Source organism: Antechinus flavipes, chromosome 1 (assembly GCF_016432865.1).
Source record: "Antechinus flavipes isolate AdamAnt ecotype Samford, QLD, Australia chromosome 1, AdamAnt_v2, whole genome shotgun sequence".
Classification (NCBI taxonomy): domain Eukaryota; kingdom Metazoa; phylum Chordata; class Mammalia; order Dasyuromorphia; family Dasyuridae; genus Antechinus; species Antechinus flavipes.
In genome coordinates, this window is record NC_067398.1 from 363,341,303 (window position 1) to 363,366,446 (window position 25,144).

General features: G+C 40.0%; 1 protein-coding gene across 4 annotated transcripts in view; it reads left to right on the top strand.

The window, feature by feature from the left end:
- ST8SIA5 (ST8 alpha-N-acetyl-neuraminide alpha-2,8-sialyltransferase 5) overlaps positions 1 to 24,721 on the top strand; it is a 128,665-nt gene extending 103,944 nt beyond the window's left edge. For all 4 annotated transcript variants that reach the window (XM_051969661.1, XM_051969662.1, XM_051969663.1 and 1 more), the window contains 2 exons: positions 4,406 to 4,498; positions 10,121 to 24,721. In XM_051969661.1, coding sequence (XP_051825621.1) covers positions 4,406 to 4,498; positions 10,121 to 10,589 — 562 coding nt within the window. In that variant the 3' untranslated portion in view covers positions 10,590 to 24,721. The remainder of the gene's footprint in view (positions 1 to 4,405; positions 4,499 to 10,120) is intronic.
- The last annotated feature ends 423 nt before the right edge of the window (positions 24,722 to 25,144 follow it).

Consider the following 25,144-nt stretch of genomic DNA (forward strand, 5'->3'; position numbering starts at 1 on the left):
GTCCAGATGGGAGGTGATGAGGGCTTGCACCAGAGTGGTGGCAGTGTCAGGGGAGAGAAGAAGGAATATAAGAAGGAAATTATAAAAGGAAGACCAACAGGATTTGACAACAGAGTGAATATAGGAGGTACAAAGGTTTGTTTTTCAGGCTTGAGGGACTGGGAGGATGGAGGTATCAGAATGGGGACATTCTGAAGAAGATAAGGTCATGAGTTCGATTTTGGACATGCTAACTTAAGCTGTATATGGGACATCCAATCTGATAAATCCAATAGGTAGTTGGAGATGAGAAACTGGAGATTAGTAGAGAGGTTAGGGCTGGATAAGTAGACATGAAACTCATTAGCATAGAGATGATAATTGGGAACCTATGAAAGCTAATGAGATTACCATACAAATAATAATAAAATAAAGAGTTTAGGACAGAACTTTATGGGATATACACCATTGGCAATTGTGATTTAGATGAAGCTCCAACAAAGGAGAGACTAAGAAAGAATGGTTAATTAAATATGAAAAAAACTGGGATACACTAATGTAAAACCTGAAGAGAAGAGAGAATCAAGGAGAAGGTGGTAGTCTATGGTGTCTAAGACTGCTGAGAGGTTAAGAAACATAATATTGAGAAAAAGTTATAAAATTTGGCAATCGAAAAATCATTGATAACTTAGAAGAAAATAGTTTTGGTTGAAAAATGAAATTAAAGGGACAGCTCGGAGGCACAGTGAATAGAGCACCAGCCCTGAAGTCAAGAGGACTGGAGATCAAATTTTACCTCAGACACTTATTATTTCCTAGCTGTGTGACCCCGGGGCAAGTCACTTAATCCCAATTGCCTCAGAAAAAAAAAGAAAAGAAAAGAAAACCAAGAGATTAGAAGACAGATTGTAGAGACCTTAAGAAGAGAATAAGAGAAAAAGAAGTGGAAGCATTCATTGCAGGTGTTCAGCTCAAGGCATTTAGCAAAAAAAAAAAAAAAAAAAAAAAAAAAAAAAAAAGGAGAAATTTGGGACAATAACTAGTAGAAATATATGGATCAAATGAGGGTTGGGTTTTTGTTTTTGTTTTTTTTGGAGGATGGAGAAGACGTCGGAATGTTTGTAAGCAGTAGAGAAGCAAACAGTAAATAGGAAGAGATTGAAGATAAATGGGAGGGGGGATGATGAAGAGGCAAACTCCTAGAGTGGACAGAATTCAGCGGCATCTTTTGTAAATGTAGAGGAATTGCTGTGGGCAAGAAGGGTCCACCTCTTCATGTGAGACATGGGTGAACAGGAAGATACTAACAGAAGGCATCTGAGTAATGTGAGATGAGGAGGAGGAGAAAAGAAAGAGCTCTTGGCAAATAGTCTTTTTCTCAGTGAAATATGAGGTAGGGTTCTCAGCCAAGATTCTCACACCCTGAGACTTTTGTATTCTACAGTTCTCACCCCCCAGCTACAGTTTTCTGCCTGTTTTTCATTGGGAAGGTCATAATAACAATTTTACCAGTTACTGGTAAATTCAAGTTACTGGTAGTAAAGAAAGGAAAGGGTGAAAGTATGCTAATAAAGAACCGAAGCAGAAGAATCTGAAGTTCTGCATCATAGTTCTGTGAGGGATGTGCAAATAAGACTAACACCTCGGATAGGAGGCTTCCTGAGCCCTTTTAAGGGCTGCTCTTCCACCTTTGGTGCCTTTCTGGCCCTCAATTCTCACTTGTGGCTCCAAAAAGCTGTATGTAGTCACTACATCTCAGTAAACTGTCTTGGAAGATGAATTAAACCTGATTAAAACTAACCAACAAGCCTAAAACCCCTATGTGAGTTAGGGGATGTCTACCCCAAATATTTGAAAACTTCTAATGCAATGGGTGGATGAGGGCAATTTGTTCCAATGTCCAGTAAGACAGCTGACGTGGGCACTGTGGTATGCTTACAGCTTGGTCAGACCATGAAGACATCAAGGTCATCTACTGTATCCCAGCCCATTACCAGTCATCCTGCCTTTTTTTTTTTTTTTTGCCGTTGACTTTGGTGATTTTGGAAGAAAGAATGAGACTGATGATTTTTTGGTACAACTCTGTCTCACTTAAATCCAATTCATGCATAAGTCAATCACTCATTATGTGATATCATTGGTCCTCTTCAGAAATAAAGGACATACTAACAATGGTTTTATTGGCCCAATTGCTTAGAAGTTTTTTTTTCCTCTCAACAATTACTCACAGAAAAGAACCAGAGAGTTGTAGAGGAAGAAGAGGTCTCGAGATAGAGCTTTGATAGGCAGAAGATAAATGTCAAAGGAGAAGGATCAATTAAATAGGAAAAGTGAGAAACAGCAATGTCCTAGAAATCAAGGTGGGTCAGCTAGATGGCCCGGTGGACAAAAGCATTGGACCTGGAGTCAAGGACAGTCATCTTTCTGAGTTCAAATCTGGCCTCAGATACTTTCTACCTTGGGTGACCCTGATCAAGTCACTTAACCCTGTTTGCCTCAAATCTTCATTTGTAAAATGAGTTAGAAGGAGATGGTAAACCACTCTAGAGCCTTTGTCAAGAAAACCCAAATGGGGTCACAAAGAGTGGGATCTGATTAAAACAACCAAAAAAGTCAAAGGAAGAAAGAATTTACAAAAGTGGGTGTCTTTGTCTATATAAAATGTCCCAAAAATGTCAAGTAGGACAAAAATTGAGAAAGAGACATTGGTGTGAATAAATATCAGTGATAGCCTCAGAGAGAACAGCTTCAGTCCAGTAATAAAGTCAGAAGTCAAAGTACAAAAACTTGAGAAACTCTTGAATGGGAAGTGGTGGGAAAATAGAGGGTGACTAGTTAAAATAACTTTTTCTGGTTTTACTGTAACAGGAAAAAGATGATTCAGGATGATAACTTATATCTATGAGCTTTAGTTTGTTTTGCTATCTGCAAATTGGGAGTAAAATTGTTTGCTCTACCCACTCCAATGTATGTTTGTTGTAAGTGCCTTGTGAGCCTTTAAGTATTATACAAGTATAATTTATAATCCTTATTCCCATTTTAGAGATGAGAAAACTGAAGCACAAAGCGTTAAATGACAAAATTGCACTTAGATCAGGTTTTCTGCATCCTTGTTCATGAATTTTGCTCCATCTTATCTCTCTGTGGCACCATAAATTATGTAGTAGAAATAGAATAAGATTTGTTAATAATGTGTCTTTATATGCCCCGTGGGTCAAATCAGGAACTTTATGATTGTGTGTGTTCTCCGCTCTAAGCTTTCTGCAATGAGATCCTCATTGAAGGTCCTTCTGTGCTTGTTGGTTGTGAAGCAGAAGTTCTGGCTTCAGATAGGGAGCAGAGACACACTTTGTGTTATTCAAGACTCAGTCTACTTAAGGAGAGGCTCACCACTAGAATGTAAATTATGGTGACCCAACAAAGAGATAAAAAATTCAGAGTGGGGTGTATGATGCTGTGCCAGGCTCAAAATACATAAATATGATGACAATCACAATAATGATTTATGTTTCTACAGGACCTTGAGTTTTACAAGGCATTTTATATGCATTATTTCATTTGGGTCTCTTAACAAGCTGGAAAAGAAAATGAAAATCAGAGATATTAAGTGTTTTGCTCATGGTCATAAGTGTAATAACCTTGGTATTCCTACTTATAAGTCCAGCATCCTACTTAATATGTCTTAGTGTCTCTCAGGAAAAAGTGGTTGTCAGTCAATAAACAACAGTCTCTTATGATGTACCAGACATTGTGTTAAGCTCTGGCAAAACAAATGCAAAGAAGAAAGATGGTATCTGCCCTCATGGAGCTTACAATCTAACTGTTGAAAGCAAAGTACAAAAGAAAGCTGAAAAGGGGCAGGGCTGAGAGTAGAAAGGTACGTGACTCAGAGAGGGGAAAAAGGGCAGAGAAGTCCCAGAGTAATACAGCCAGCTGAGTGATAGATATTTGAGCTTAGCTGAATTTCCTCCTTAAATGGAGGCTTTAGCGTTCCTCACTCCACTTTCCAATTAGAGGAGGAAAGGAAAGTGATTAGGTGGAGTTCCAAGCTTGATGAGATCTTGTAGGATGGTGAGCTTTTTCCAATAATGAGTTTCTTGGGGCAGAGTAAGGTCCAAGAAATTGCAAAGTGGTATGGTTAGGTGAGAAATTATTTCCTTTCTTCCTTCTCCCTTCCCAGGCCACCCCCAGTAGTTATTATTCTTCCTTTGTTTTTTTGAAGAGGACCAGTGACATCATATAATGGGCAATATTTTGGCTCATGCATATATTGAAGTGAGGCAGAGTTGTGCAAAGTCATCAGGGTTATAGGAATCCAATGGCAAGATAAAAATAATTACTGGTGATGGTCCCCAGCAGTTGTGCAAGGAGGGGGTAAAGGGACTCATTTACTCCATGTTAATTTGCTATGTCATTTTCTCTGCAGGTGTAACCTACCCCCAATCTCAGAGAAGTACACAGGGGACGTTGGGGCAAAGACTGACGTTGTTACTGTGAACCCCAGCATCATAACAGAGAGGTTAGTCTGAGCCTTGTCATGAGTTTAGATTTAGAAGGGACCTTAGAAGTTATCCAATCAGATACCAACATTCTCCCTCCTAACCCTCACCTAGAGGCGGTAAGTGACTTATCTAAGCCCACACAGGTAAGTGTCAGAGGTGGGTCTTCTCTCTGTTGAGAATAATGGAGACATGTATAATGGTACAATTGAGCATACTATCCTTATGATCCTTTTCATTCAAGAATTTTTAAGTGTCTTAAAGGGGTCATATCTATTATTAGACATGAAAACTTTTTTAAAAAACATTTTTATTTTTCCCCAGTTACACTTAAAACAATTTTTAAAAATTTGTTTTTAAAACGTTGAGTTCCAGATCTTCTCCCTTACCCCTACTCTGAGCTCCTATTAAGAAAACACATGTAAAGTTATGCAAAACATATCCATAAAAGTCATGCTGTGAAACAAAATCTAGATCTTCTCCCCCCCCCAAAAAAAAAAAACCCTCAAGAAAAATACAGAGAAAGAGACAGAGAGAGACAAAAAGAGACAGAGGGAAAGAAAATGCTTCAATCTGTATTCAGACACAATCAGTTCTTTCTCTAAGTATGTATAGGATTTTTTTGTTATAAGTCCTTCAGAATAGTTGTGGATCATTGTATTGCTGAGAATAATGAAGGTCATTCACAGTTGATCATTCCAGAACATTGCTATAACTTTATACACAGTATGTTTTACTTTGCTTGGGTTCGAGGAGGAATAATCAGGGTTTTTTTCCTCATCATTTCCCAAAGAACAATAATATTATGAAAACTTTAATTAGCACATAGCACTTGCTTCTGTATCCCAGAACCATAATATTTCAAACTGAGAAGGGACCCTAAAGATCTAATCCAATCCCCTCATTTTAAAAAAGCAACTAAAATAGAGAGGAAGTGCCTGGTCCTAGATCTAACAGATCCAGTACTAAATTAGTAAAAAATGGATAGGGGCAGCTACATATTGTGATTAGAGCATCAGCCCTGGAGTCAGTCTGAGTTCAAATCTGGCCTCAGACACTTAACACTTCCTAGCTGTGTGACCCTGGGCAAATCACTTAACCCCAATTACCTTATACAACGGGGAAAAAGAAGATTAAAAAAAGGAAATGGATGATAGACCTACTCCTAAAAGTATATAGTAACATTTTAGGAGATAAGAGGAAAACTCTATTTTAAGGCTTTGCTAGGATCTTGCTACCTTGAGATCCCTGGGGTGGTAATTTTCTCACTCTCTAGACCTCCTCAGCCTCTCTTCTTTCTTTTTCTTCCTCTTACCTTTATTCTTTCCTTTTTTGTTACTTCTCTCCTTTTCTCTCAAGCCTCAAGTCATGGATGGGTTATTTAGCACTGAGTAAAAAGTTGGGGGGAAATGGTCTTGAATAGGCCTGGAAGTTCAGAGTTGATTGTTTGGGATATGAGTCATAGGATCTCATTTTAGAGATTATCTTATCCAGTCCACATCTGAAATTCCCTTTATGAGTTATGTTAATTTGCTATGTCATTTTCTCATTTGATTGAAGGCTTTTAGTGAAGAGAATCCCTCCACTTTTTGAGGCAGCCCATTCCACTTTAGGGTAGTTTTCATTCTTAGGACATATCCCCACTTATAAAGGTGAAATCTGCCTCTGGGACCTAGCAGAATAAGTTAATTGGTCTTCTATGATAACCAGTCACTAGAATTATTAAGATACCTACTAGGTATCAAGGCAGGTAGGTGACTAGATAGAGTCCTGGCCCTGGAAATAGGAAGATTCATTTTCCTGAGTTCAAATCCAGTCTCAGACACTTAATGGCTGTGGGACTCTAATTGAATCATTTAACCCTATTTGCCTCAGTTTGCTCATATGTAAAATGATCTGGAGAAGAAAATGGCAAACTATTTTTGCCAAAAAAAAAAAAAAAAATCCCCAAAACAAACAAATGGAGTGATGAAGAGTGAGACATGATTGAAAAATAAAAAAGCAAAAAATCAAGGTTTCAAGCAACATACTGAGCACTGACCTTTAAATATTTGAATAAACTCTCATGTCCCCAGGTATGCCCCTTTTACTCTTGGCTAAACATCCCGATTTCCTTTGATCTATCTTTGTATGATAGGATCCTCAGTCCTTTCACCATCTTGTGTATCTTCTGAAGGTTTCATTGTTAAAAATGATCCCCCAAACTGAATATAATACCCCAGATATGCTTTTACCAGGCAAAGTGTGAGGAGCTATCACCTCCCTTATTCTGAACATTTCCTCTTTTAATGTATTCTTATTTTGTTTTGCTTGCCATAGCAAGCATGCCATTTCCTTCTTCAAGTCATTTTACAGATGAGAAAACTGAGGTAAACAGGGCTAAGTGACTTGTCCAAGGTCACACAGCTAGTAAATGTCTGAGGTTGCATTTGAACTCAGTGCTTACTGACTAGGTCCATCACCTCCACTTTTTTCATCTTTTTGCTGGTTGCCAAAGATAGGGACAGCATAAAGTTAATAGGAATAGTAAGAATAGTTAACACAGTGGATGAACAAAGCAAGAATCCAAAAAAGATTTCAACAACCTAGCTCACTAGACAGAATATAAATAGATGAAATTTAATACTATCAAATGTGAAGCTTTACATTTAAGTTTTAAAAAGCACAAATATAGACAAGAGAGGGAAAGGCTAACCACAATTCATGTGAAATCAAGTTTTCAATAAACTGTAAACTCAAGTTGAGTAAATATGGTATAAATAGGATAAATTGACTACCTTTGCCTAGAAACTCCACAAAAGAGATTATAAAGAATTGAATATGACTGAGAAAGGACTAAACCACAACAATCTTTGGCCTGCATACCAGATGTGCCTTCATCCAAATCATTGACAATCCATAGACATTGTGCCTACTAGGGCTGGGCACCATACTAAATGCTGGACATAAAAAAGGGGACTAAAAAATGTTCCCTGCCTTCAAGGAGTTCAACTCTCATGATAAAATTATTTATACTATCACAAGGCCAAGGACAGATCAATCTCTAAGGCACTTTAGATCCTTCCTCCCTCCAAGTCGACATTAAAAATGTATAGCAAATAATTGATATTCAAGATTATCAGGAAGCTAAGATGAGAGAGGCCTAAAAGAACTACATCTTCTACAGCTGAAAGAGCTGACAGATATGATTTTTGTGTCATCATTAGTGATCTTTGTGTGATCAAGGGGAACAGGGTAAATGTTATTTAAATGTTCAAACTAGAGAACAGTCTTCCTACTGCAAATCAGTAAACTTGATTAATCAAACATTTATTGGTAATAAGTCTTAATTTTGAGACCCTCATGTTCAGTCATTTGACCCCATATGGGGTTATGAACCACAATTTAAGAAGCTGGGCTCTAGATAACTCTCTGAAAGAGTGTCAATCTGTTTTGGTGGAGTGAATTTCCTCATACAGAAGTTATTTAAGGAAAACTACAGGTTTGGTCCCTCTTTCTACTAGACTGGTAAATACAGAGAATATTATGGCTACAGTATACCTAGATTTAGAATTCATGCTTCCATTGTGGAAAAATATAAAATATGATACAGGAAGTTACCTGTTGCAGTGGGTAGAATGCCAGGCCCAGAGTCTGGAAGACTCATTTTCCTGAATTCAAATCTGGTCTCAGATACTTCCTAGCTGTGTAATCCTGGGAAAGTCACTTAACCCTGTTTGTTTCAGTTTCCTCATCTGTATAATGAGCTGGAGAAGAAAATGGCAGACCACTACAACATTTTTTGCCAAGAAAATCCCAAAATAGGGTCATGAAGAATCAGATATGACTGAAAAATGATTGAACAAAAACAAGATACAACAACATTTATTAAGCACCAACCATATGCCAGGCACTGAGCTAAGTTTTGGAGATAACAAATAAGAAAAAGAGAGATAATCCTTGCCTTTCGGTAGTCTACAATCTAACAAAACACAAAAGAAAATTAAAAATGGAGGGAGGAGAAAGCACCCAATGCAAAGGCATAGTGATGATGGAGTTGAATTTATGGGGTGCAGCTGGTGAGAAAAGAAGAATTGACTGGGCTTCTAAACCCTCTTTAAATGTAGGCTTTGGGAGAAATTTTTTTACTCAGTTTTCCAATCCAAGGGGCAAAAGCAACTGAAGTGTGAATACTAAAGCTGACACAATCTCCTGGGTGATGAGTTTTTCATGGGGGGAGAGTATACAGATAGTAGAGTTGAACCCAAGATTTACAGCAAGTGAGAAATGAAGAGAAAACTGAGAAATAAACAATTAGTGGAGTTAGGGAATTATTGATAGGCAAGTCTTAAAGAGTAGTCATTAATAGTTCAATTATTTTTTGGAAGGGGATCTCTAGACAAGTCACTTCTACATTATTTAACATTTTCATGAATGACTTAGATGACATATGCTTATCAAATTTGCAGAATAGACACATCACGAAGGGATGATGAATACCTTGGAAGACCTCGACGGGCTATAGCACCTGAAGACAACCTTAAGGACAAAATTGTAACTTCTGATTCCAAGTCCATCCCCAATCTCCCAAATGACTTGCTCCTCTGAATTCTTACAGCACTTACTGTTGATTCCATTCACATGGCCAATTACACAGTCTTATGTTAGTTATCTTTTTTTTTTTTTCTTATGTTAGTTATCTTTTTAAAAAGTAGACCTGTGATTTCTTTGGTATGGAAATTCCTGGTTCCATTACCAGGGAGATTGTATCAACTTTAGTACTCATGCCTCAGTTGCCTTTGGTCCTCCGATTGAAAATTGGAGTAAAAAACTTCTCCCAAAGCCTACATTTAAAGAGGATTCAGGGGCAGCTAAATGATAATGGGTAGAGCACCAGCCCTTAAGTCAGAAGGACCTGAGTTCAAATCCAGTCTTGGACACCTAACACTTCCTAGCTGTGTGACCCTGGGCAAAGTTACTTAACCCCAATTGCTTAAGCAAAAAATAATAATAATAATAAAAAAAAGAAGATTCAGAAGCCAGTTGAACTCTTCTTTTCTCACCTTCTTCCAGTACTGGAAAGCACCTGTTCTGCAAGTTAGAGTGTTCAGAGAGTTAACTAAAAATAGAAAGTGACTTGTGGGTCGCAAACAGCCAATTTGTCTCAGAGGCAGGCTTTAAAGACCTTAAAATAGGTCTCTCACAAGCAGGCCAGCTCTCTACCCTTCTACTACATTAACTATCTGTGTGAAGTAGAGAAAATAATACCATATACTAGAGGTCAACAGACTTGACTTTGATTCCCAAAGCTATGGAGACCTGATTTCTACTCTTTTGTAAAGGAAGAATAAAGAGATAATGTCACACATTAAGAATTCACATTTGCATAGAAACCTAAGATTTGCAAAGTGCTTTCCTTACAGTGACCTCGCAAGATGTTCTCACTTCTAGTAAGTGGAAGAGCAAGGATTTGTACCTAACTTGTCCAGTTCCAGAAAAAGCAATTTCTTTTAAATTTCGTTTTCAGTAAGATCCCGATAAGATCTTACCAATGTAGAATGCTGAGCCAAATCTAGGAAGATGGCGTTTAATTAGGATAGTTGAAAAGTCTAACATTTCTTCAACTGTTTTCCATTTTGCTGCGTCTCTCTGCTTTCGCCCAGGTTCCACAAGTTGGAGAAGTGGAGGCGACCTTTCTACCAGGTGTTGCAGGTCTATGAGAATGCTTCGGTACTCCTTCCGGCCTTCTACAACACCCGTAACACTGACGTCTCCATCCGCGTCAAGTATGTGCTGGATGATTTTGAGTCCCCGCAAGCGGTCTATTATTTTCACCCTCAGTACCTGATCAACGTGTCCCGCTACTGGCTCAACCTCGGGGTGCGCGCCAAGCGCATCAGTACGGGGCTGATCCTGGTGACCGCGGCCCTGGAACTCTGTGAGGAGGTCCACTTGTTCGGCTTCTGGGCCTTTCCCATGAATCCCTCGGGGCTCTTCATCACTCACCACTACTATGACAACGTCAAGCCCCGCCCCGGCTTCCACGCCATGCCGTCTGAGATCTTTAACTTTCTCCACCTGCACAGCCGGGGCATCCTCCGAGTCCACACGGGCACCTGCAATTGCTGCTGATGAGGCAGGCGGCCGGCTGGCCTGTCTTTCCAGCCCTCTCTTCTCTTCCTTCCTTCCTTCCAGCATCCGAGGACAGTAGGGAAACATGGGAAGAGATAGGGAGAAGTGGGCCAAGCCCAGCATTTATGCAATAGTTTTTGAAGAATGGGGCCACATTGCCAGGGCTTCATACCCCTTGCACTTTGGAGTGGGTGAGGAAGAAAATGGGAAAATAGGGTAAAGTTACCCCTATTGCTAAGTATTAGTCCTCCTTATCCTCTACTCACCCATGTGCCCAGTGAGTAAGTCCTCCTTTTTGGGGGGGAAGGGGAAGAAAATCTTCCGTCTTGTCCATTGATTGAGCAAGGAGTGGGGCCCTGGAAATATAAGTGAATAAGCACATTGCCGCTAAATTTTAGCAACTGAGTGAGCACAAGCTGTCATGGCTTTTTTCACAGCTTCAGAAAATCACTAAAGGGAAGCAGTGGAGGATTCAAGCAGGTGTTGGATTTCTTTCAATGGTTTGCTTTCCTGAATTTTATGATGGGCTTTTAGTGATTCTTTGATATTGATCATAGAGCCATAGAATATCATAGCTCAGTTGGACTTTGGAGATTATCCTGTTCAACTGTCCCAGAAATGAAGGCCTAGAGAAGGTGACTTTGTTCAAGGTCATCCAACCAGACCGACTTCACTCTTTTGCCATAGTAGGATCTGGTTCAGGGCTTATCCGATACATAGATAGGCTCTTTGACTAAATGGTTATTTTTGTTTATTTGTTTTTGTTTTTCTAGAACTAAACAAAATTTTATTTTCTTCTCAGTGCCTACAGGCTTAACTTAGGGTTTGAAATCTAAGAAAGGAAATAAGCCAGATCAGCCAACTATACTAAGATTTCCAAGGCTAGTGTTACAAACTCATTAAAATCATAGCAGCTCATTTTCTCATCTGCCTTCTTGTTCTCAGCTCCATTTCAGCCGGGGGATACATATTAGATATATTTAGATGCCTTGGAGGGCCAACTAACAGCTCTAAAGTGAACAATTTAATGCCTCCAGACAGTAAAAAGACTGACCCAAAATGGTCTGTCCAGGAGGGAGGAGTTAGTCCTATCTGTCAGACACCAGCATTATTAACATTTCTTTTGGGTCTTGCTAAAGGACAAGGAAGAAATCCTAGAGATTCATTTCCACGCCCCTCCCCCCCTTCAGATTGATGATCTTCATGAACAGGGTGTAAACTTTTGATATGGAGCCTGGAGGAAGTTAGCTATCTTATGTCCAGTCTAGAGTATGTAAACATAATGTTAACCTCTTACCTCTGACTTATACCATTCCTCCCTCCTCCTTCCCGCTTTGGAATTTCTGTATATGGTATAGTTTCTTTGTCAATTGCCTTAGAAGTTAGATAGCCCATAATAGACTTGTAGAATGTCAGAGCTGGAAGGGACCTTAGAGAGCCTTTAGTTTTACCTCCCCTCCCACTGGCCCCACATTTGAGAGAGAAATCAACTTGAGGCCCAGAGAGGGATAGTGATTTCTTCAGAGATACACAGCTAGTTAGTGGTGGACTCTAAAGTAGAATCCAGTCCTACTGCTTTCCTTAGGAAGCTTCAGCCCTTTTCATCAATACAGGTGACTCCCAATCCCAGGCTCATGTTTGTTCCTCCACATGTCTTTTCTGCCAAGTTTAAATTCTCCATCCCAGAGAAGGATTTTCAGAGATTTCTCCTCTATCCTGGCTGTTCTTGAAATCCTCTTGCCCTATATTGTGCAGAGGGGGCTGCTCCTTCTTTCACAAGACCCCAGATACTGCATATGCTCTCTGGGTAATATTCATACCAAGAATAAGAAAAGACAATGTCTTGCATTTGTACAGGGATTTATGCTTTTCTAAGCGCTTCGACAGCTCTTCAGAGCTACCCCTAGAATATGAAAAGTTGGGGTAATAACCTTGGGTTCTGTGTTTTGGGGGGCTCACTTGGCTAAGGGGACCAGGTGGCTGGGCAGTGTTTCAGAGAGACACCTAGTAGGGGAAAAAGACTTGGCCAACCCTGCCATCTGGTGCTTTAAAAGACCTGAGGCTGCTAATTATTCCACCCACCTGTGAACTACTCCTTCCCCCATCCAGCACCAGGGGCTGGATTCCTTTCCATACTCTTCTCTATGGCTGCATGGTTTCCTTTTGTGACATTTTTTATCCTTTTCTCTTTAACAGTATCCTTGATGGCTACTGTAACATGATTTCACCTGTATATAAATACTGGGGAAAGGGAGAATCCATATATATGATTTGCCTGAAGCCCTATGTAGAGGGATATAGCCCTCTGCTCATTATCTTACTGTGTTACTGAGTTATTGAAATAATATCGTGGGTTAGGTACAGCAGGTATTATTGTTCCTCTTTGACAGATAGGGAAACTGAGGTGAAGTGACTTCCCCAATTTTGACATTTTGCAATGGGCATCATTGGGACAGAATAATGGTAACTTCATTTTGGAATGCCGAGTTGTTTATAGTATCTATCACTAAAAATTGATTAGGGTCAAGGATGGATGGTCAGAACAGGGTACAAGACCCATAGTTCCCTCACTATATAGTGTATGATGGCAATTTTGCTTTAGAGACACTTGAGAGGAAATACCCCCACTGGACCTCAGCATACAACAAGCACCACCACTAGGACCCCAGATCAGCACCAGTTAACTGCCAGATCTCCATGGCCTCCAGCAGCACCCACCACCTCCTCCATCTCACCTCCCTCAGGGCAGCACCAGACACAAGGGTACCCTGTGGATCTCAGGACAACATCAATGCAGCATCAGGTAAACAGCCAGGGCCTGCAGCCACTGGCACAAGAAGCCTAAGACAGAACTCTTTCCATCCTGGGAGCAGAGTTCAAATTTAAAGGAAAAGGGCCAAAAAAAAAAAATCAGCAAAAAACAAAGAAAAGAATCAGATCACAGAATGTTATTATGGTGACAGGGAAAATAAGACACAAACTCAGAAGAGGACATCAGTGTCAAAATACCTATGGGCAAAACTCCAAAGATAAATGGGAAGTGGATGCAAGTCCAGAAAGAACTGATGGAAGAAGCTTAGAGACAAATGAAAGAACTAAGGATTTGGGGGCAGGCATCTTCCTTAACCCATATGGTGTGATAACAAACAGATAGGAACCAGGTTCTGTTTTTACCATGCTTGCAAATGGAGGTAGGGAGGAGTTTACCCAAGAATTACACATACTATTCTTTAGCTATACCTAATTATACCTAATTATATCCACCAATAGAGCATAAACTTAAGAGTTTTTTCCCCCAGTGGTGGGAATGGGGTCTACAGTATGTCAAACACATTCTTTAGTCTTATAACCAGTATCACACTCCTGTGTAATGGTGAGCCAGGATTAAAATTCAATCTATGGCCAAGATTGGAGTCAATTTGTAACCTTAGGTACAGGCAAAATCTGGACGTAACTGGAGGTGCAATCAGAAGCTAGAGCTAACATTCACCATCATGTAAGAGGTATGGGTAAGAGTAGAATTGCTTGCAACTTCCTAGACACAGCTGTTACCAAGAAAGCAGCAGCCCCTGGCTTTACCAGCAAAGACCCCCGGACCGGGCTTGTTCTGTCCTTGTTGCAAAATCACTGAGATAAGGCAAGACTTAGCACAGTGAGATGTTTTGTACTTTTCTCTCCCACCGTTTATTTAAATAATAGCAATAATATCAACCATTCAGTGACTGAGAGGCACTGTGGCCCAGTGGATGGATATCTTAGAATCACAAAGACTCAGGTTGATGGAGCAAATCACTTAATCTCTTAGTGCTCCAAGGAGCTCTGAGACTCTAGTTGGAGAACTGTTACTCATCTGCATTGGGAGGAATTCCTTACACTAATGAAGTCAAACAAACACTCTTTAAAAAATTCTGGGTACAAGTTAAGTGGAGTTTCACAACTTGAAGTTATCAGCAACAGTTCTAATTCTGGCTTTCCTTTTTTATTATGAGGAAAGTCTCCAGCTTTCTCCTACTCATGTTTCAAGAAACCAAAGGCCCAGGGCCTTTGGTCAGGCTGCGGCCTCCTGGCACGCTGCCATGATGACCGCTGCTGCAGCTGCATGGGGGCTTGCTCTAACTTGGGCTTCCCATGCAGAGCTAGCCTGTACACTCTGTTTTCCAGAAGGAGGGAGAACTTTGAGCTAATTTCAGCAGTCCTTATATCATCTTTTCCTATATTCACTTCATTATGCCTCTTTCTCCAAAGAAAATTGGAGTAAAAAAAGATGGAAAGAGATATGGCGTAGTGACTTTGGTCTTAGTGCCAATTTTGTAGTTCAGTTGTGTCTGACTCTTCCTAACCCTATTTGGGTTTTTCTTGGCAAAAATACTGAAGTGGTTTGCCATTTCCTTCTCTGGCTCATTTTACAGATAAGAAAAGTGAGGCAAATAGGGTTAAGTGACTTGCTCAGGGTCACACAGCTGGGAAGTGTCTGAGACCAGGTTTGAACTCAGACAGTTATTCCATCCACTGTGTACGCAACTGTTCCTTGATGCTCTCTTTTGTCCTAATCAAGAGATTGCTTTTAAGAATCAGCCCAAAGTTTCAATGAGGAACAATCTGGAAGATTCTAAGTCTACTATAGGAAAAATCTCAAGTGGGATGACCTGAGATCTATCTAGGAAGGCTGCTCCTTTCCTGAGTAGAGACATTTCCCTTAGCAATCTATACCATAGAATAGAGTTTCTCCAGAGAGACTCTGGTCCAGAGTTTAGCACAGTGGTGCTTAATAAATATTTATTGACCGATTTGATGTACACAAGAGTAAAACTTAGGATTTGGGCTTTATTAGTGTGATTTTTTGAACCACTGGTCTGTCTTCTTGCTAAACAATTTTTGTTTGCTAGACATACAAAATATGCTAGGTACTGTACCAGGTACTGGGGATACAAATAGAAAATGTAGAAAACAGGATTAAAATAGAAAAGTGAGGAAAAATGGCTGCCCTCAAGGAGTTTCCATTTGGTTAATTGCTGCTAATTTTTGTGGTTCCCTTGGAAGTCTGGCTGGGCCTTGGGGGTCATAGTGTGATTGAAGTTACAGGCTATTGTAGGGCTAGAGTTGGGAGAGTCAGTCTCTTTAAGTGGCAGGGGAGATAGAAATCTCCTCAACCACAGTCAGAACCAGATTTCTCCTAGAAATTGTTTTCTTTTTCTTGTCTTGGAGGCTTTTGCTTCTAGGATCATCTCCTAAGCTTCTCAAGCTTCTGCTTTGGCTCAGATCTAAGCCTCTAGTTGCATGTATGTATTAGATAGTATATATTCTTGGTCATTCACAGACGAAATAGGTTCAGGAGTCTAGTAAGAGAATAGAAAAGTCTTTCCTAAGCTGTTAAGAATCATCCTAGGGGGCAGTTAGGTGGAGCAGTGGATAGAGTACCAGCTCTGAAGTCGGGAGGACCTGAGTTCAAATCAGATCTCAGACACTTAACACTTTCTAGCTGTGTGACCCTGGGCAAGTCACTTAACCCCAATTGCCTCAGCAAAAAAAAAAAAAAAAAAAAAAAAAAAAAAAGAGAGAGAGAGAGAGAATCATCCTAGGCCCATGCTTTAGGAACCCCACGATTAACCAGAATGGTTAGTGTGACCCAGGAATATAACATGATAAAGAGAGATGACTGGGACTCTGCCAGCTGAAGCTATAAAAGATTTGAGACTCAGATTCTTATCAATAGTTATCATTGCCTACTAGCTCCTACTAACTCACCAAGGCCATTTTTCTTTTCCACAAACTTCAGGCTACTTTTTTGGAACTTCTGTCCCCTTTTAATGTTGCCCTTTTCCCACAAGTTTTTAGGGAGTTGGGAAAAGAGCACACAATTCAATATTCTAAAGCCTGTATCCCAAGATGCTGTCCTTGAAATTAAATAGCTTGCAGTCTCATAGCCACTAAGACTGTATTAAAAAAATACTTCCAGTCAGGAGAGGAACAGCCTTCCCAGACTTTCAACAGTCATCTGTATTAGACCAAGAACCCCTAGATCTAACTGGGGCCACCCTGCCACTGTCTCTTCCACCTTGATTAGCTTCCAGAGGAGCCCTGATCATCCTATAATTCTCCTTGTGGAAGGGAGGATAGACCCTCCCCTCTTAGTTCAGTCCAGACAAGATTTGAGTCTTTTCAAAATCATAATATTAAAGTAACTAAGGGAAAGTAAACAAAATAAAGGATTTAGGAATATTTAGAACAGAGAAACCTATAGTGAAGCTAAGGACATTGAAGGCTATAGAGTTTGAATTACCTAAAAGGGAAATCTGTCCTGGCCTTATTCTTCTCTGTTTGCCCTGGCAAATGCTCTAGCAAGCTAAAGCTGATTCTACCCTCCAGGGATTATCTTGTCTCCTTCACTTATTATAGTCTTTGTTCCTGGGCTGGCATCAAGCCCCGCTGGGCCACAGTTCTGTGCCCTTGATGGCTGCCAACATAATCATGACCCCCTTAAATCTGCCACAGATCATGAGCGGCTATAAAGCATGGAATATTAGAGATGAAATGGACCTTAGAGATCATCCCCCTCGTTTTATAGATGTGGGGAAACCAAAGCTTAGAGCAGGAGAAATGAGTAGTCACATGGTAACACAGTAGGTAACAGTGCTTTGTGCTAGGTAGTGGAGCTAGAAGTCATGTTTAGTTTTCCCAACTCTTGCCAAGGGCTACCCTTGCCAGGCCCTAATAACCCACTGGTTTGGACTTCCTACCAATTTTCTTCCAAGTTGGTCTGATCAAAGATGGCAGAAGTATTTTAAGCTGTGTGAATGTTCACCCATTTCTTAGCTCAGATTAGTAACGGTATTCACTTAATCGGGCAATTTTTTGATCATTTCTTTCTCTTGAGCTTTCTGATTGTTAAGGTAAAAAAAAGGTTTTTTGTTTTTTTTGTTTTTTTAATGTTAGGCGTAATCCCATGAAGTTGGACTGACATTTTCAAATCACCAAGAGCTTGTATAATATCTTTATCAGAAAAAAGGATATATCTTATGGGCTGACTTTACAATGTTTTTCATTTCCCAAAGGCCAGAAGACATTGGCTCAATTTTTTTTCCACCTGGATAATTATAAGACCATAGGATTTAAAACTGGAAGGCACCTTAGCTATCAACTAATCCAATCTGTTCATTTCACAGATAATAGAACTGAGATTCAGAGAATAGAACCAGGATTCGAGCTGGATTCTAAATCCAGTGATCTTTCCATGGCAGCCTACCACCATTTATTTTAGCCAGTTGACCACCAATTTCTTCATCCCTTAAGGATTCTGTCTCCATTAAGATAAGGCCTCAGTGCTTGTGTGTGTCTTGGAGTAAGTATGTATGGGAGATTTGTAATCCTATGAAAAGCCTTGTTAGTAATTTATTAATGAGCTCTCAGTGCTCCAGCATGGTCCCTGAAAGGGCTATTTCAATGAGAGAGATTGAGGAGGCAGATCTGAGACTAGGACATGAGAGCCTGCTAGGGTGGTAAAAGTAGGGAGGGCCCAGTATGTGTGTGTGTGCAGTTTAGTGATACTAAGATCTGAAAATTAATTGTCAATGAAGTATCCTGAGGACTGAGCCTTATTCTAGTGAGGTTATTCCTGTATCTCTCTTTGCAGCTAGGTATTTTCTGAGAAGTGGTATGTAAACTGATTTTTTGGTCAATCAAATACTATTTTAAGTGTACCAGGTGAGTCACTTGGTGCTTAAATGAACACATCCTTTCCCCTACCTAATATTTAGCAAAACAAAAGATTCTTTCTCTCTCCAGTGAATAGCTGAACTGTCCCTCCCTCTCCCCAGCTCCTTAAATTGTCTTTTAAATGGTGGCATTCTTAGGCTTTGCCCTATAAACATGTATCTCTACAGCAAAAGGGTCCTCATGATGGAGAGAAATAGAATTTGAAGGAAATACTGAGTCACCTCGCTTGGTTCAATCAAACTGACTAAATGGGTCCTAGAGAGGTGGTATTTAATTCCTAAATTATTTGCATGAAATGAAATGCAGCCCAAGGTCTAAGAAAGTGTATTGGGAATCCTTAGTTTTCCCAGGTTGTCTTTCTCTACAGATACCAGTGCTCTTGCCACCTCCTGACAGCCTCTCTGGGATTCTCTTTGTGGATTTGTCAGGAGCCCTACATTTAGCCTTCCCCATGGCAAATTTCCATGATGCCAGGCAGCCTGTTGAGATTTGCAAGGGCCCAAGTCACTGCTATGCCCTTCTACTATATTTAAACTTACACTGAAGTGGATATTGCCTCTACAAATACAGATTGCAAACATTCTTTGCCTTCTTAACCTCCCCAATGACTGTGTCTGTCTTTCTCCAGATGTTGAGGGGGGTTCTACCTAAGGCTTTCCTCTAGGCTTTTTTTTATATTTCATGGGTCTTAGTACAGTAGGGCAAATAATCTACTCGTCACCTCTAGCTCACCTGCCTTTTCAGCCAAACATGTCCTTGGTAGAGTCAGAAGGAACCTCAGAAACATTAATTTCAACCCACTCGTTTTTGTAAGTGAGGAACTGAAGTTCAGAGGAGATTAAGTTACATAATGGTATACAGCTAGTAAATCTGAGACAAGACTTGAACCTAGACCTTGGTTTTGAGTCCAGTGCCCTATTTATTACGTGTTGTTGGAGATAAGTTGCAGTGTGCTCATACCTGCCACTGCATTTTCCCATTGCCCTTTGGCCGGCATGCAGTTTTGATTCTTTGGCAATTGTGATGCTCCATGATGTGTGGTTATATAGCACTTCTGGTGCTCAGGGAAGAAGCTCCCTTGCTTCTTGGGGTCTAGAATGAATTCCCTGAAATCACTTAGCTAGCATTGCATTAAGGGCTTTTCAAGTGTCTCCTAAATATATAAGCTTTAAGAGAAGGAAACCAGGGCAAAGGTTTACTTGAAAGCCAACTTCATAGTGAAGGACAAATAAGATTTTATTACTTAAAAGTTTCAAATGTGTGGATGCTCCCTTCCCCAGTATATATCACTACCCCTCCCTGCATTCCATACGCTTCCATGAATTAATGAAGGACCAAAAGATTTTATCGAATGGTGGGGAATCTCAAGATTATTAACCCCTGCAAACTTAACCAAATTGGTTTTCAAATAATAGACATAAAATGTATTGCAATTTCTATATTTAAGTCCGTTTCATTTTGGAAAGGGCCAATTGTAGCTTTTGCACTGTTGGCAAAGCATCCAAAAAGTCAAAGTTATTTTTTTGGAATCAGAAGAGCATATTTCTACAATATAAGAAAAGGAGCTATATGGAAATAGGCCAGGGAATGTAGACTCAGAGATATCAGTCCTTCTACACACAAGGACACACTCTCCCATGGGTCCCATATCAACTGTAGAAAGAGGGACAATTCATAAGTTGAACAAGTCCTGCATCCAGGTTGCATCCTGATCAAACTGCTCTCTTCCTCAAAGGCTACCATTTACTCACTGTGTCCTCCCAGAGCTACTAATGTAGTTTGCTAGGCTGCTTTCTCTGTTGAGCTTCCTGTTGCTTCTTCCCTAAATTATAGCTTCTCATTGGCTTCTTCTCTCCAGAGTGTTTACAATTTTTGGGTGAGCCAGCCCATAGCCTCAGGGCTATTTCTGCTCTTTTGTGAGTCAAACACACAGCCAACATGAGCCAGCACAGCAAGAATCCCTCAGGTCAAGTCAGTCTTTTTGACTACTTACCCCCTTTTCCAGCAGAAACCTCCCCAGGCTTCCTTTTGGGATTAGGGTAAATTCCTTTCAACTCCCAGCATATCCTGGCAGCTAGCACCAGGCCTTATAGATTTCTCTGGAGCTTGACTTAGCAATACTGGGGTAACAGGGTAGAGCTGATAATTTCTGTCCTATATTCTCCACATCACTGTTGTCCTCATACAGTTGTCATCATCATCATCATCATTTACATGTGTATAGTACTTTACACTTCTCAAATCCCAAATAAGATGGATTATCTTATTTGGTGTTCATTGCAACCCTGTGCAATACGTAGAGAAAAAGACTTTGTTTTCCTAATTTTACACATAGGAAAACTAAAGCATTGTTACCTGAGTGATTTGCCTAAGAATTCGCAGAATGAGTCAAATATTTGCCAATCAAAAATATTTATTTGGTGTCTGCTAAATGTAAGACATTGCTGTAGATGCTGTGAGTATACAGAGATGCAAAACATTGTTACTGCTTTCATGAGCTTATGGTCTAGGGCGAAAGAGAAGACATATCTACAGAAATCAGAAAAAGGAACTATTACAAAATCATGTATGATCGGTGCAAATGATTGGGATACGTGAGGCTGGGGAGTCCAAAAGTAGGAAAGATTGCCCTCTGCTAAGGTGATTGTTCAAATAATATTTATTGAGTATTACTGAGTCTTTAATCAAGGGAGAGGTCACTGAGGAGAGAGGATTTCATTTAATACAAGGAGATGAAATAGAATTAGGAAAAGAAAAGGGAAGATATTTTACATGGGAAAAATAGAATAAATGCCCAGAGGCAGGAGTAAGCATGATATCCAGGGGGCAATGAGATAATTGGTCTGGCTAGATCATAGGGAATGTATAAGGAGAAGAATGGGAATCTATAACTGTGACTATAATTCAAGCCTCTAGATTCCCATTTCAAATGATCTATCCACTAAGGCAATGATTCTCAAAGTATGGTCTAGAGAATCCTGGGGATCTCTGAAACCCTTTTAGAGGGTCTACAAATTCAAAAATAGTTTTTATTTCCAATATGGTAAATATCTGTAAATATGATCCAGATAAACAAAAACTCTTTGGAGAGATCCTCAATAATTTTTAATAAGATAAAGATACTGAAAACAAAAGTTTGAGAACCACTGCTGACTAAGGCTTGCAAATTAAAGCACAGAGGCTGGAATTGAGACATTAAACAGAAATGGGAAAGGATCTCAAAAGATAAAATACCTTCCCCTTTCCATGTGTTCCTCTCTCATGAACCAGCATTAAAAAGCCACTATGAGAACTGGGTTCCTACCTCAACCCCTCCTTGCACTGTTCCCAGGTTTCTCTCCCTCAGGGAGTAGATCCTTAATACCAGCCGTGAGGGTGCTCCAGTAAGTATTTAGCTGGCTCTGGTATTTCAAAGTTATGCGCTAGATTCTCTAGCACCAATATCCTGATGGAGGACTTTTGCTATTGGAGATTACTGTTATCAAAACAAGGAAAATCCAATCTGGCAAAATTATAGGAAATACTCATAAGAGCCTAGAAAAAAAGGTGGAAAAAATGGTCTGTCCTGGTCGAAATGGACCCCACAAAGTCCATTGAGAGGAAAGCCTCTCAATAAGTTAGTTATAGGATAGTAAAATGACCCATAAATTAGCAAGACAAAGTTAAATCATGTCATTTATCCTCTGTTTAAGAAGATAAAGATATGGTAGTACATTTTTGAGAAATTTTTCTCTAAAATGGTCAAAATAAAGAAAAAAGGTTTTGTGTTTAGAGAGTAAATTCCGTTTACACATGAAATCCATTTCTACATAAAATTAGTTAATTTGCCAAGGAAGCTCTCAGGACTGTATATATAAACTAATTTTAACTTGCACTCTTCTGAGAGTCAGCCCATAGAAATGTGAGGGATTTTAGTTGCCTTTTTGCCAAGAGGGAGTGTATTGTATCTACTCATACTTCTTTCAGGGAAAGATTCTGCACTAACAAAGTGCTGGTGGTACCAGGACATCTTCCCTCCTTCTCTTTCTCCAACTCTGCTCCCAATGCTAAGCCCAAACTTGTACTGGGCTTGAAGGGGAAGAAGCAATTAATATCCAGCTGGCTTCTGAGACTGGTTCTCTTATCTGAGGAATGCTTATTAATTGAGTAATAGCAATCCCTTATATTTATGTTATAGCCTTTTACATTTTCAGTATCTCATCTGATCATCACAGTACCCAGTCAGGTGGAAAGGGTATGCATTATTTTCACTTTGTAGGCAGATTCCCAGAATCATAGATGATAAGATTTGGAAGGGACCTTTGGGGTGAAGTGTAACCTCTCCCTCTTATAGATGAGGAATCAGGACTAATACCATTGTCTTCATAGTCCAATGTTCTCTCCATTATATCATGCTGGTTCACTACATTGTCATTTGAGACTACCATAGCCCCATTTGCTCTGCCAAGACCATACACTGGGTGTTAGAGGGCTCAGGCTCATTTACTGGATGGATTAATGTGTTTTGTCCTTGGGTACACGTTCAGGTAGAATTTATTTTAAACAAAGTCAATACCCAAGGCAAATAACAACAATAATAATAATACCAGTAATAATATTTGGTATCTCTGATAGCACTTTAATCCTCTTCATGGCATTCAATTGATCCTCGTGATGTCCTTGTGATATAAGAAGAGCCATCCTCATTTTACAGAGGGGGAAACTGAGGCACAAAGAGATCAAATGTCCAAGTTCACATTCCTGGATTTGAAACCTAAGAGAATAGAAATATCTGTTTCCTAGTGCGGTACTTATACCAATACCTAATGAGAACTGAGACTGATGAACCAAAGAAAAATTTGTCATCAGTGTTACTGACTTTGTAGTGGATTGGGATAGAACTGTGCTGTTAAATGCAGAGCGACTTTCAATAACTTAAGGTTGAGAGAAGTTTCAAGGCAGTGGGAAGGGCATCCCACTTAGGTTTGTTTGCCTCAGGGGCAGCAGCTCTTTTGAATGGGGATCTAAGTTTGGGTTCAGCTTCTGCTTTTAGCCGCTACCCTAAGTCTGCTGTGATCCCAAGAATTCCATGGGGTAAGATGTATTTGAGAAAACAACCAGGGCCACCAGCACCATGAAGTGAGGCAGGGGCAGCACCTGGAAGGGTCCAGCAATCTCTCCAGCCTTTTCTCAGCTTGGGGACCTATAAAGCAGGAATGTGGTCCAGCTGAGCCATCACCTTCTCACAGAACAGCCCCAATCTCAGGACCCGTGACCCTTATACTGGGGTGGTTCATAGGAGAAAGAAACCTCCTTCCCTCCTTCCCTCATCTGCCAGCTAGTTCTCTCAGCCTCAGGGAGGCTGGCTGCCACAGTGGTCTCCACCATGAGGTAGGATGCTAAAGAAGGTCTGTTCGTGTGTAAGGCTTCTTGTTTCTGGCTATTCTGGGAAAAGACAACTTTGCCTGGGATGGTTTCGACAGGCATCAGAGCTAGCTCAATAAGGTGAGCTCTGTTGCATGGTATGGTTCCCTTCCTGGACTTTTCTGAATGTTCCTTTAGAAAGCCATAACTCTTCTTAAAAACCTTTTTTTTGGTTGAACTGTGATATACATGTGTACATATAAATATATATATATATATATATTTTAAAGAAATCTGTCAGTTAATCTCAGTGACTGTCAAAAATAGGTTGTTCTGTTGTATGGTTTCAAGTTGATGCAAAAAACAAAACAAAATAAAATGAAACCCTGAAAAAAACATGTAAGAAAATTGAGAAAAACATGAACAAAAATTCCAGAGGAACTACCTGGAATTTTTTTGTTCCTTGTCTTATCTGGCGGTAAATATTCTATGTGGTTCCCTTCCCCTTATCTCCTGCTGAGTATTTAGCCTCTGAGTCCCACAAGGATGGGTATCCTTATATCTGCTCCTGCCAAAGCGGGCTCTTTGTGGCAGCAGAAGTGAGGTTGTCACAGTGCTGGGCCCTGTGGATTCTTGCAATCTGTTTGTCCCCAGTTCTTTCCATACTCCCCAAATAAGAGACTTTTCTTACTGAAGAGGAAAAATGAAACTTGGGGATATTTCCTTCAATGGAAAATAATGCTCCTATGATGTGGAAGAATTGGATGTGTTTATGGACCCTAGTCTTTTGCTAAGAATAAACCTCTCTTTATTTCTTAGTGTTTTTTAGGGGTAAGAGGAGAGAGTTTATCTCAATTAAAGGGGGAAAGAAAGTCAATGTGTCTTTTATTTTCCTGGAACCAGTTTGCAAAAATTTTCCTGTGTAATACTATCTCAGAGGTGTGAACCTGAGGCCTGGTGCTGCTAAAGCCATGCCTAAAACTGTAATCAGGGTATTTTTGCTTCTGTCACTGTGTTTGAAAGGCCATTAATTCTACCTAATAAACTGAATCCCAAAGTTTCATCTGGAAAGAGAACTGTGAATCTTGGTCAGTTGCGTCTCCCATGAGTCCTCAACACTAATTGGCTCTTATTCTTTACTGAGGTAGCATAAGGAGGGTTGAGGGATGGATAGGTGAGTCTGCAAATCAGAGTATTTCCTTTCTATGCCCTGGTTTCCTATTAGTCTGAGAGGAAATACTAACATAATCAATATATGAAACAAGCCCAGGAGAAGGGAGGGGACTGATTTATCCGCACTGTGTGTTGATGTGTGTGTTTAAACATGTATGAACAAACTTTTATGAATGCTTAAATTATCCAAAATATTGGAAGAACTCCTTGTGTGAGATATTCCCTCTATCCACCATGACTTAGGAAAAAAAAATTCCTATAGTCTAGAGTACCTGGTAATACCTGAGACACACAAATGACTTATTTTCTAGGGTCACACAATAATT